The sequence below is a fragment of the Drosophila busckii genome, chromosome 2R, assembly GCF_011750605.1.
Source record: "Drosophila busckii strain San Diego stock center, stock number 13000-0081.31 chromosome 2R, ASM1175060v1, whole genome shotgun sequence".
Taxonomy (NCBI): domain Eukaryota; kingdom Metazoa; phylum Arthropoda; class Insecta; order Diptera; family Drosophilidae; genus Drosophila; species Drosophila busckii.
Genome location: NC_046605.1, coordinates 13,978,227 through 13,989,897, shown reverse-complemented (window position 1 = coordinate 13,989,897; position 11,671 = coordinate 13,978,227). Strand labels below are relative to the sequence as shown.

General features: G+C 38.2%; 1 protein-coding gene across 1 annotated transcript; it reads left to right on the top strand.

Moving 5' to 3' along the window:
- Nucleotides 1–7,607: 7,607 nt before the first annotated feature.
- LOC108595547 (glycerol-3-phosphate dehydrogenase [NAD(+)], cytoplasmic) lies at nucleotides 7,608–9,117 on the top strand. Its single transcript, XM_017980806.1, has 6 exons — nucleotides 7,608–7,904; nucleotides 7,960–8,166; nucleotides 8,220–8,408; nucleotides 8,458–8,795; nucleotides 8,858–8,950; nucleotides 9,010–9,117. Exons 1-6 carry the CDS (start codon nucleotides 7,683–7,685, stop codon nucleotides 9,038–9,040), a joined length of 1,080 nt encoding a protein of 359 aa, XP_017836295.1. The 5' UTR covers nucleotides 7,608–7,682; the 3' UTR covers nucleotides 9,041–9,117.
- Nucleotides 9,118–11,671: the final 2,554 nt, after the last annotated feature.

Sequence of the window (11,671 nt, the reverse complement as noted above, 5' to 3'; positions counted from 1 at the left end):
TTGTTTGCTGCTTTTAATTAGACACTAAAGCTGAGCAAAGTTCGCCTGCTGTTTGTGCTGGCATCAAAAGGGCGCCCAGCAGGAGAGTTCGGTAATTGTCATGCACTGTCCTGTTCAGGACAACATGCGGCTCGTGTTTGGGCAATTAATGTGTGTGTGTGTGGCTCAACTGACAAATATTCATATTCAGCTGAGGCTGTCGTCTCTCAAAACAAAACAAAAAGTCTTGGGCAATATTTGTGCGTCTAATGAGCATTTGTCGCTGCTGCTGGTTGCCTTGGGACAAGCTCTTTAATTACTTATGCATATATACAACTTGGGATTGACTGGGGAATTGGGGGCCTGTTCGCAGTCATTTGCACTGCCGGATTTAGCGCAATTAATTTAGCAGAAAAAATAATGAATACCTGACATTTAAATTGCAGCAACTTAAAATCAAGCAAACCTTCAAATACTAGTCAGCAAGCATTGCAGCGCTCCCTATGCCTAATCACTGCCTGGGGCACACAGCCATTAAGTTAATTATATGTTTGTCTGCTTGTTATTGCTGCGTAGGTAATTACAGCGCTGATTTTGGATATTCCGTTTGTCAATGATGTTGTCTCAGCACGGATTTCTCAGCGCTCCTTTCTCAACTGTGATTAATTCGTGATTAACAGCTGTATTGAACTTGTGTTTGCTTTAATCCTTTGCGCTGCATAAATAATTCATAAAATGTTTGCAGCTCTCTTTCTCTAGACATTCGAACCTTTGCTTGAATTTATGGCCCAAATGTCTCGATTAGTTGACCATAAATCTTGACATTTGTTAGCGGTCAGCAGCTGTGGCAACAGCTGTGGCAACAGATATTCGGTCGCCTTGCCTGTAATCTATTTTGGATGCGCATTATGTGCTCATGACCGCAACTTACTTTGGCCATGTTATGCCAAGATTGTCTTACCATTAACGACTTAACTCGTTTTAAATGAAACATAAACAGCAGCATGCGCGCGCACCCAACTACAGCATACACTTAAGCCAGCACTAAAGCAAAGAAAATATGAAAAATGCTACGTTGACTTCTAATTCGTAAAGTTTTTCGCGCTGGCTAAACTTTAACCTGCCGCAGGTGTTAAAAATTATTTGCAAAATGTAAAACTTTGCCTTATAAATTCATCGCAAGCGAAAAAAAGCCATACACAGTGTGTAAGAAGTTGAAATTGCTTAAAGTTATTGCAGTGAAATATGCGTAAAGTTGACTGCACTTTACGAATCGCAATGTAAATAAATTTTCATATATATTTCATACTATGTGAATTTCTCGCATTGTTTTGTAGTTTGTCGCCGGCTGCTGTTAGCAGCATTAACTGCATTATAAACAGCCAACAGGGGGCGCTATAAACGGCGCACAAAAGGTGACAAATGGCGCCCACTTGTAACTAATTGAAATCTAGTAGGTGTAGCTAGCTACACTTTGATATTCAAAACTCTAAAAATAAGCTGCTTTTTATATAAACATTAAAGGTTGTTCTTGGCGCGTCAGTTGACACTGTTGGGCACTTGAGTAATTAAACACGCATGCCAGTGCTCAAAAAGTCTGAAATTTGCCAAGCCAAGCACATCCTTTGAAATAACAAAGGAAACTTGAGCAGCATATTAACTTACATGCCAAATTAACTTTTCATCTGCATTGAGTGTTGACTAAAAGCTAAAGCTAAAGTCAAAATATATTTTTCTATATGTTTGCATTGTTTCAGTTAGTTATGCAGTTGCTTTGTTCATAAATCTTGTTGCTGCCCATGCGTATGTGTGAACACTCAAAGCCGTCAGATAAATTTAGTGTACAAATGTTTGAATGTCTGTTTGTTGTTGTTGCTGGCACAAGCACAAGCAAAACCAAAACAAACAAATGCACAAGTGCACAAAAAAATACAAATTTTGCAGTATAAAGTTGCATCGGCTTATATAATACCCTTTATAGCTGTAAACACAGCTGCTGCATTCAAAGTCTAACATGCCACCAACTTAGCTACCAAAATGGACAAACAGCATCTCAGTCACAAGCCGCTTACTAAACAAAATGTGTGTGTAGAATTGTGTGTTGTTGTTGTTGTTGCTTGTGTGTGTCAGTGGCATAAAATGCCAGCGAGAAGAGTCACCTGAGCAGCAACAAAAAGGAGCATGCAAACACACAAAGAAACTGACAGCATAGAAAGGCGAATGCAAACCTCAGAAATGCCGCCAACAATTTAACAACTGACTTTATGTGAACTAAGAAAATACACACACACACAGTGACAGTCACATATGGCGGTTAGTTTATTTTTATCATAGATTGTCTCATACCACTAGAGCAGCTTATTTTAACCGCATAAAGGCTACAAGGGGTTTAAAATTGCGACCATGTAAGCAGCATTAGCTGCAATTTTTAGCTTTAAGCTTGAATTTCAGCATTTGAAGTGTAAACTGCTTGACCGACTTATGTTAATGCAGTTCATTTCAGCTGTCATGTAATGTGTACATAATGCAATTGCATAATGTTATTACAAAACTGTATAAAAGAGTAGATTTGCTACATTTAAAATTATAAAATAATTTATTTAGCATTGGCTAGTAATTTATAAATATTTTTTAATTTTACATTTGCATTTTTCTTAGTAATTTCTACTGTATAAATCTGTAAGTATGCAGCAATTTGGTCGGACAGTGTATTTTATATACAAAATTATTCTTCTTTTGTGGAAATTAATGTTAAACTAATACAAAACTGCATTGTGGACTTTTTATGAATTAATATAATACAGATCAGAGCTAATAATTGAAGCAATTTATTATTAAATAAAATAAATAAAAATTAATAAATTTGAAAATCATAGTCGAAATGCATAGATTTAACAAAAATATTGATGTTGGTTTCTTTATTTTGAGATGACAGAAGCCAGTGAATTGTTTTCATAATAAATATATTCGCTTATATTTTAAATAATATACGAGCTTTTTATATCAGATAATCGTCATGTATAGAGTACGCAACTTTAAAATAGGGATCTAGTTTGTCTAATTTTGAGTTAAATCTATGAATGAAGAAGTAGTAATTATATTATTTGTGTTGAGTTAGCGACTTGTTGCTTTCAATTTTTATCTTCCAAGGGAGCTCTAAATGTTTTAAGGAAAGTATATTAAATTTGAACTCCTAACATTTGCTTTTGATGCTTATTAAATTTAAAATGTTTTATAAAGAGTAAGGCTTAAATATGACTGCAACTGGTGTTGCTTTAGTTAAGTTTCGCGCTCTGGCTGCTTAAATTGTAACTCTCAAACACAAAGTGTGAGAGGCTGCGTGAATAAATCTTACAGTCTGTTAACTCTGCAACGCATGAAACCGTATCAAGCAGCCTTAGGCTAAGAGCCTCGAGCTTACAGCAGTGCAATAATTAGACGAAACTAGCCGAAAAGAAAAAAGTTGAGCCAAGCGGCTGTTACCTGTAATGAGTGCAGGCGGTGTCATCATTAAACCCGCTTGGCTATAAACCGAGTTTATGTCAGCAACAAAATGAGGTAAGCAGCCGACGTTGACACAAATACTGGGCCGGAGCCAGTGGCAGCTGCTGTGCGCCCTAAAGAGGCCCCATGGGAGCTTGGAAGGCATAGAGCTTATGCTGTCAATTTATGATGAAACTAAATATGTGTGTGTGTGTGTGTAAATAAAATATAGCTAAAACTGAACTCTTTGCACTTTGTTTTAGTTGATTTGACTTTTATGTATGCAAGGCAAACTCAAACTCCAACTCAAACTGAAACTTTAAATGAAACAGCTTGTGGCTTGTCTAGCGACAGTTTTGGGGCATATTTTAATTAGTCTTAAAGCCACAGCAGCCCACAACTTACCTGCCATGACGCTGTGCGGCAAAAATGTTTGCAATTTTAATTTAACTTGTTGGCAAATTACAGCACCCAAGACTTTAAAGTTTAAGCTGCGCTTGTTTGCTTACATCAACTATGTGGATAGATATATTTTTTTATTGCTGTCTGTCTGGCTGCTCAGGCATTTGTTTATGCTTTGAACTTCTCCAATTAAAAGTAAATATTGTGAGTAGTTTATCTAGATTTCATTTCAAGCCTTAGCGCCAGAGCACGTCGCTGTTTGCATAGTTAGTAGCTGGCTCGCTTGGCACTTGCAGAGGACGCAACTGTAGCTGTATCTGATTTCCATTGGCTGGCAAAAAGTTTTGCTTGCCGCGTAATTTAATGCCATTTAAAGAGGAAGAGAGAGAGACGCTCACAAAAAAAGCAAAGAAAAAGCGAAAACAAACTTTGAAATTATCTAAGGCCAAGCGACGCGCAAACTGCGAGCTTTTGTTTGTCTCAACTTTTGCGCATAGCAGCCAGCTTTTGTACGCCAATTCCGCTGACACAGTGCCACACATAAATGCGCAACTGAGGCGAGACAGTCTGCATGGAAACACAATTTGCTGGCTTCATTTTATTGAACTCTGCGTGTCGAGCCGAGAATTATGATATTAGCTCTTCGCTTCATTTAAATATTTGTGCAAAAAATCACGTAGCAGTCGATGCTATTTACGATACAACTTTGTATTACGCAAAAGAAAAAAAAAAAAATCAGCATCCGGGCCAACTAAACTTGGCGCAAATTTGATGCGAGCGTTTAGTTCTGCAGCTTCGCTGAAGGTGGCAAGTTTTATTAGCCTGAAATGTAATAAAATGCAAGGCCTGCAAAAAGAGAAAAGAAGCAACTCGAGCGCAAGCAGAGAGGAGCGGAAGAGAAAAAGTTATTGCGGGAACGGTTCAGCTGGCCCCATGTTAAGTTTTCTTTATGCGCAAGCTGAAAATATATAAAAACTCAAATGAATGCGCCTCCCGTTTTCTGGGGCAAACAGATGTCGGAATTTCTTTCAAGCATACACACGACTAATACAAGCGTCGTCAGCGGGGGGTGCGCGGGTGTTGTGCGCGAATTAAATTAGCAAAGTGTTTGCCATTATGTAGCCAAACATAAAGGCTAAAGTTTATGCTCGTACCGCTCACATGGCTTTAATAATAATAGTGCCGAGTGTTTGCTTTAAGCTCTGGCAGTTGGCATAGACTTTGCAAGTATTTCAAAAGTCACTTTAAAGTGTCTGTGCCACGCCACGCCCATTTGACTGCAGCAGCAGCAGCAGGGGCTGGGCGCCATTGTTTTCTCAGTTCGCTCGTTTGTTCGTTTGGCCTTTGCCGGCGCCAACTCATTAAAAATTCCATTTTCATTTCGCCCATCATCCATTTTGATTTCATAGTCGAGTGGCAGGCAGTTCGAGGCATAGTTGGCTCAATTGGGTGGTGGCCAGCCCAGGCAGCCAAGCCACCCAACTCGACTCGTGCATATTCGTTACGTTTGGTGACGCCAGTTGGCGTTGCACAATTTCAAAGTGTTTACTTTCTTGCACATTGATTCCGTTGAAGAAAACTTTCACTTTGGCTTTCGGGCCTTTTTTTTGCATCTCGACTCGCTGTGCAATTTTGATATTTTATTAATGCCAGCCAGCCAGCCAGCCACACTGGGCGGCAACGTTTTATGCCCGCCGACTCTTAAATGAGCGTGCACTTGTGCACTGAACTTTAAACGGGCGCGTAATTAAAAAATAAATACGCACACACACACACATACATATATGTGAAATGAAACTTCATATTTTACGCGGTCAAACATTAATGCATGGATATGCCATGAATCCATATGCATAACTGTAAGTATGTGCATACATATATAAATTTGTATATATTTCTCTTTGTTTTTTTCTCGCTTTGTTTGTGCTGCGCGCAAACCAACGAACTGGCCACAGTTAATTATTTGCCAGCCAGTTTGGCGAACGTGACGTATGCGTAATTTTTGTATTCTCTCTTTTGTACATACTTTTTGCTTGTTTTTTTTTTGTTTTGTTGCTATATGCTACTTTGCTTATCTGCCGCCTGTGGGCGTGTGTTTGTATTTTGAGCTCTCACTGATGAATTATTTGACCAGCACTCAATCAATAAACATATACGCAAGTTTATGCAGAACGCTCGGCAAAGTAAATATCTACGTACTTACATCTGTATGTGCGTATGTAAATATGCACAGACATGTGCATAAATTTATGCATACTTGGCATTTTAAAAGCCAACAGTAATGTGCTATGCATAACTTAAGAAATGCCAGCAGGAAATTAAAGAAATTTATTAAACATGCAAACTCTTTATGTTTTAAAGCTTTTTTTTTTTACAGCACTTGTAACAAGCTGATTCAATTCTTTGTCGAATGTGCAGCTTAAAATAATATTACCGACCAGCGGTTCTTAAGCCGCTCGTTTAAATATAAATTTTGGGTAGCGTCATAAATTTTAAATTACAGCTGCACAACAATAAATGCGGCCTTCAGCTTTAAATGCGGTTTGCAATTTATCTAGATCATACCTATGTATATGTAGCTCTTTATTTAATTATATGCGTTTATATTCAATCAGCGCTAAGAGTTGGGTTGTGCTTGTTTTTTCGATTCTTTAATCTTTTATTAGTCGTAACAAATTCAGCGCAGTGGTTTTTTGATTTGTTATTAATGCGAATAAATAATAAATATAATGATCAACGCAACTGGCGTATGGTTTTATTCATTAGCGTATTCATGCCAGTCTACCTTGATTTTGTTGAGTACTGTAGAAAAAATGTTTGCTGCAATCTAAATGACTAAATGTGAATTTACCTGATTATACATTTTACTAACTTCGAAATTATCCAATATAAACTTTTAGCTGTTAAAGTTAATTTAAATTCAATTCATTCAAAACTTAATTAAATAAGTTAAAATGCTCACTATTGTTTTATAATTTTAGTTATAAGCTATATTCGAAACAAAAATTATCTTAAGAGCAGTTTTTATTTGGCTGTTATTTAATATTGGTAATATTGAGTTTATTGCAGTTAGAGTCACTGTTTATCAGATTTCTTTTTATATAACATGCTCTTATATTCCACTGTAATCGGAAATTTCTATTTATGCTGAACTTATTTAAAATATCCTCTAAGCTTTCAGAGATTATTTGTGAGTATTAGAAGGCTTTAAGCCTCAAATGCTATAATCAACATTGCAATTGTAAGATATGTATTTAACCAGAGGAGATCGGACCATATTTCTAACTATGCATGAAAATCTTTTAATAATGCCTCACAAAGTGCAGTGGCTATCGATTCCTAATATTTCTACATAAAATACTGACTACAAAAATCGAAGAACCAGTTTGCTAGTCTCTGAGCTTTGCCTTTCGGACAACCTCCCTCATGCATTGGAGACTATTACACACATTTATATCAAAGACACTGAACCATAAATTTGAAAAAAAATGATAAAAAGTTAATATCTAATCATAATAGTAAAAATAGTAGCTATAAAGTTATATATGCTTTGTTTTAATCACTAACTAGTTTAACAAATAAATGAATAAATTTGTTTTATAAAATTCTTTTCATTTCTATTCTATTCTATGTACAATATTTAATCTTACTTTGCATTAATTGTTTTGCTTCGTTCACTGAGGTCTGCAAATAATATAAATCACATTTTTATCATTTTCAATAGTTAAGCTGTTTTACTTTTACTTAGTTATCAAACACTGTTTAACAAAATATTTGTAAATTTCACGCACACACACACACACGCACACACATAAGTCATGGCTGATCGCTTAAATGTCTGCATAATTGGGTCGGGCAACTGGGCAACAACAATTGCACGCAATGTGGGAAACAATGCGCTAACTTCGCAATTTCTGGAGCCCACTGTGCTCATGTATGTGTACGAGGAGTACATAGAGGGGCGCAAGTTGACTGAGATTATCAATACGACGCACATTAATGTCAAGTACATGCCGGACTATGTGCTGCCAACCAATGTGGTAAGTTACCCCAATCAACAATCGAGCGCTTAGTCTAGCACACACACAATTGCAGGTGGCTTTGGATGATGTGGTGACCACTGCACGTGATGCGGATATTCTCATCTTTGCCATACCGCCCACATTTGTGAGCAACTGCTGCAAAACGCTGCTGGGCAAGGTGAAACCGCTGGCACACGCCGTGTCGCTAATCAAAGGCTTTGATCGCGGCGATGATGGCCAAATACTGCTCATATCGCACATCATAATGCGGCAGCTAAAGGTAAACATTGTAGAAAATGAAAGTAAGCTCTAATGCTCATTTGCCTTGTTCAGATACCTTGCTCCGTTCTGGTGGGCTGCAACCTGGCGCATGAGATAAGCAACAACAACTTCTGCGAGGGCACAGTGGGCTGTCGCGATCAGAAATATATGCGCATACTGCACGATCTGTTCAAGTCGTCGACATTTCGCGTAGTTGTTACTGACGATGCGGATTGCGTGGAGATCTGCTCAACGCTCAGAGTAAGCAACACTCACTTACGCTTGCTTAATTTATCGTTTGTTTACTTAGAATATAATTGCCTTTGGGGCTGGCGTTGCGGATGGCATGGAAATGAATGAGAACACCAAGGGCGGCATTATAAGGCGTGGCATGCTAGAGATACTGCAATTCGTGGATGTGTTTTATCCTGGCAGTCGCATGGCAACGTTCTTCGAGTCCTGCGGCTTATCCGATTTGGTCACCAGTTGCTATGCCAATCGCAATCGTCGGCTGGCCGAGACTTTCGTTAAGACGGGTCGTCCTTTAAGCGAGCTGGAGTATGTGCTGGTGCCAGGCCATGAGCCCCTGGGCCCCGTTACCGCCGAGTTGGTAAACATAATGCTCAAGAAAAAGGGTCTAGAGGATAAGTTAGACAAAGCACACAGGCGGCGCCTGCTTCATTGTTTATTTATTATGCTCTACCCTGCAGATTTCCTTTATTCACAACTATTTATCGCATTTGCGCTGGCGCCTATCCTTTGGCTCGTCTTGTGGAAACGTTGCGCTTTGCTCGCGAAGATATGTAAGTGCCTGAAAATATTACAGCAAGCGCTTTAATTTAAACTATTTCATTTTGTATAGCTATCATCCGAATCACATATTCCAATTGTAGTACAGCAAAAATTTGAAATGGTATCCAAACAAATTGTACGTCAACAGCAGCAGTTTAATAAAAACTTTATTCAAATGACATGCAGCAATTGCAATTTTAATTGTAAGCCAAGTCGCTCAAGCTGTAAAATGTAAACAACTTGCATTCAATGTTAACTTTACATAGCAACTGTTAAGTGTAGCATGTAGCTAACATTCTGCTTAAAGCAATTAACATAGTTGCATTATTTTAACAGCAGCAGCTTAACATAACATAAGGCAAGCAGTGGAGATCGTTTGTGAACAGCTGTATACGATGAATGAATGCAAAAATAAATAACTTCACTCTACTTCACGCTTATAATTCTTTTGAAAATAATAGTTTGCAGCGAATTTAATTGGGAAAAGTATAAATTCATGCAGAATTCATAATTCACAGCATTTTAAATTGCAAACTTCATTTGTTTCCCAAACAATTGCAGCAACAGTTCAATACAAGCAGACACTTCATTCAAATGCCGACAATGCCTCAATTTAATGCCATATTTTACAGCAATTGTATATTAAGTTGTACAGCACAGGCGAAACAATGGCGTCTCCCTAGTTGTAGTTGCTGATGGTTGATGGCTGCTTGGTTGGTTGGTGGAGGTATTAGTCGGAAAATGCATTGCCTGGTTATTCAAACAAAAGCAGAGCTTGGGTTTTATTGTTGTGCGTCTTTTCTTTTGCGGTTCAAGTGTTTCTTGGCTAAAGTGCACTCCACTGAATGCACTGACGCTCTTGCAGCACTTGGAGGCAACTGGAACTCTGGAGTACGAGTTGCAAGTACTGCTGCAACTACAACGGAAATCACTTCACTCATAAATGGGCAAAGGCAAAATGCAAGAGCATAAAACAATAACAACGAGCAGCCCAGCTGCAGAACTTACAGTTGCTGCTGCTGCTGTTGCTTTTGTTTTTCAACTACCGATGTATTGAATAGTTTGCTTTTATTGCATTTTTGCTATTGTTCGCTCGGTTCGCTCGCCAGCAAAACGGGAGCAAGCCAGCCGCTGCTAAACCGAAAGCTTTGTATCATGCATAAAATATGCAATTAAAATTAAATATTTCAACTAACTTGTTTTATAGCATTACATTCGCTATAGAGTTGTGCATTGCACAATTGTCAAAAATCAATTCAATTATTTATGCAATTAATTTCACGCGGCATGGTTATGCAACATGCAACGTGCAACAACATGGCACATCGTTCATTTTGCTGCATAATTAAATAAACTAACAGCGCAACGCTTTGCGCTGATTTCATTTGATTTAATTGAGAGTGAGAGCTATCACAAGCGGATTAGTTTAAAACGCGAAATTCGATTCGATTCAATGTGATTACGCCCCAAACGAAGGACGAAGGACGCTCTGCTCAATTTAAATGACAAGTACTGTCATAAGCGGCGTATGCGTAATAATTGTTTTCAAAGATGCGAGTGTTGCTTGTAACTAATTACAGTAACAATGACAGCATTGTTAACTAATCAACACACACACATACGCAAATTTATAAGCTTATTTTGTGGCCGTGTGTGTGTGTGAATTGCTTTATTAGCTTATGCTGCTGTATTTTGTACTTTGATGCCAGTCAACCAAAAATGACGCTTACGTGAGTGTAATGGCAATAGCAATAGCAATAGAAATAGGAATAGAGTTGCAAGCGACAACAAAAATGAAAATGAAAATTCAAAATGAAATTTGTACGTTTAGACGCTCGGTTGGTCTTCTCGTCGTCGGCTTGCTCTAAACAAATATGCCAGTTAGGCAAACAAAATAAAACATGCACACAAATACACACACACAGCTATAGCTTTACTGTGTGTATGTGTGTGTGCAACAAAATTTGCATATCAGCAGTTTAGCAAACAATTGCAGTCGCTTGTAACGTGAAGCGGAGAGCAAGTCGCTGGGGGTAAGTAGTTGTTTCTTGTTACATTTTTGGCTGGCATTAGAAGCTGCTCTCATTTTTGCTGATAATTACACGGTAAATTTGGCAAATGTGACGTCGAATGGCAAACTAAAGCTGAATAAAACGCGATATTTGCCTGCGTACGTGTCTACGCCAAATGTAACTGCAATTCTATGCATGAGTGTGCTTCTGTATGTGTGTGCGTGTGATACAGCTGTGTACAAACACAACAGCAATACAGCAGAAGCACTTCACAAAAATAAATAACAATTTTCGTACGTTACACACGTTGCTATCGTTGCATATTTGCTTGTATGTGTGACTGCGTGAAGTGCACCTAAAAGTATACTTCATTTCCTGCTAGACACATGCTACATGGCTGCTACAAATGGCGTCTACTTTACATGCTGCTTGTATTTGCTTTTGCCCCTTCCCCTTTTCCCCACGCTAGTCAAATAGAAAAGTATACGCGCCCCAAACGCCACACAAAATCAACAGTCGGGCTAGCCTTGATAATAGATACATGTGCATATAAGCTAGTGAAAACATAAATAGACCTGCCTATTTGCATATATTAAGTTCTTTTCAATAAGTCGCTTAAGCTGAACAATTTAAAAAAACGTGCAATGCGATCTCAGTTTACTTTAACATAAAAACTGCTTAGCATACTGCAATTAACATAGCTGCAGAATTCTAACAGAA

What these genes read in the sequence shown, in the direction of transcription:
- LOC108595547 (XM_017980806.1), top strand. Translation starts at nt 7,683, where the DNA reads ATGGCTGATCGCTTAAATGTCTGCATAATTGGGTCGGGCAACTGGGCA. An exon ending in ATGTGCTGCCAACCAATGTG is followed by an intron (nt 7,905 to 7,959) that starts GTAAGTTACCCC and finishes ACACAATTGCAG; the next exon opens with GTGGCTTTGGATGATGTGGT. An exon ending in AGATCTGCTCAACGCTCAGA is followed by an intron (nt 8,409 to 8,457) that starts GTAAGCAACACT and finishes TTGTTTACTTAG; the next exon opens with AATATAATTGCCTTTGGGGC.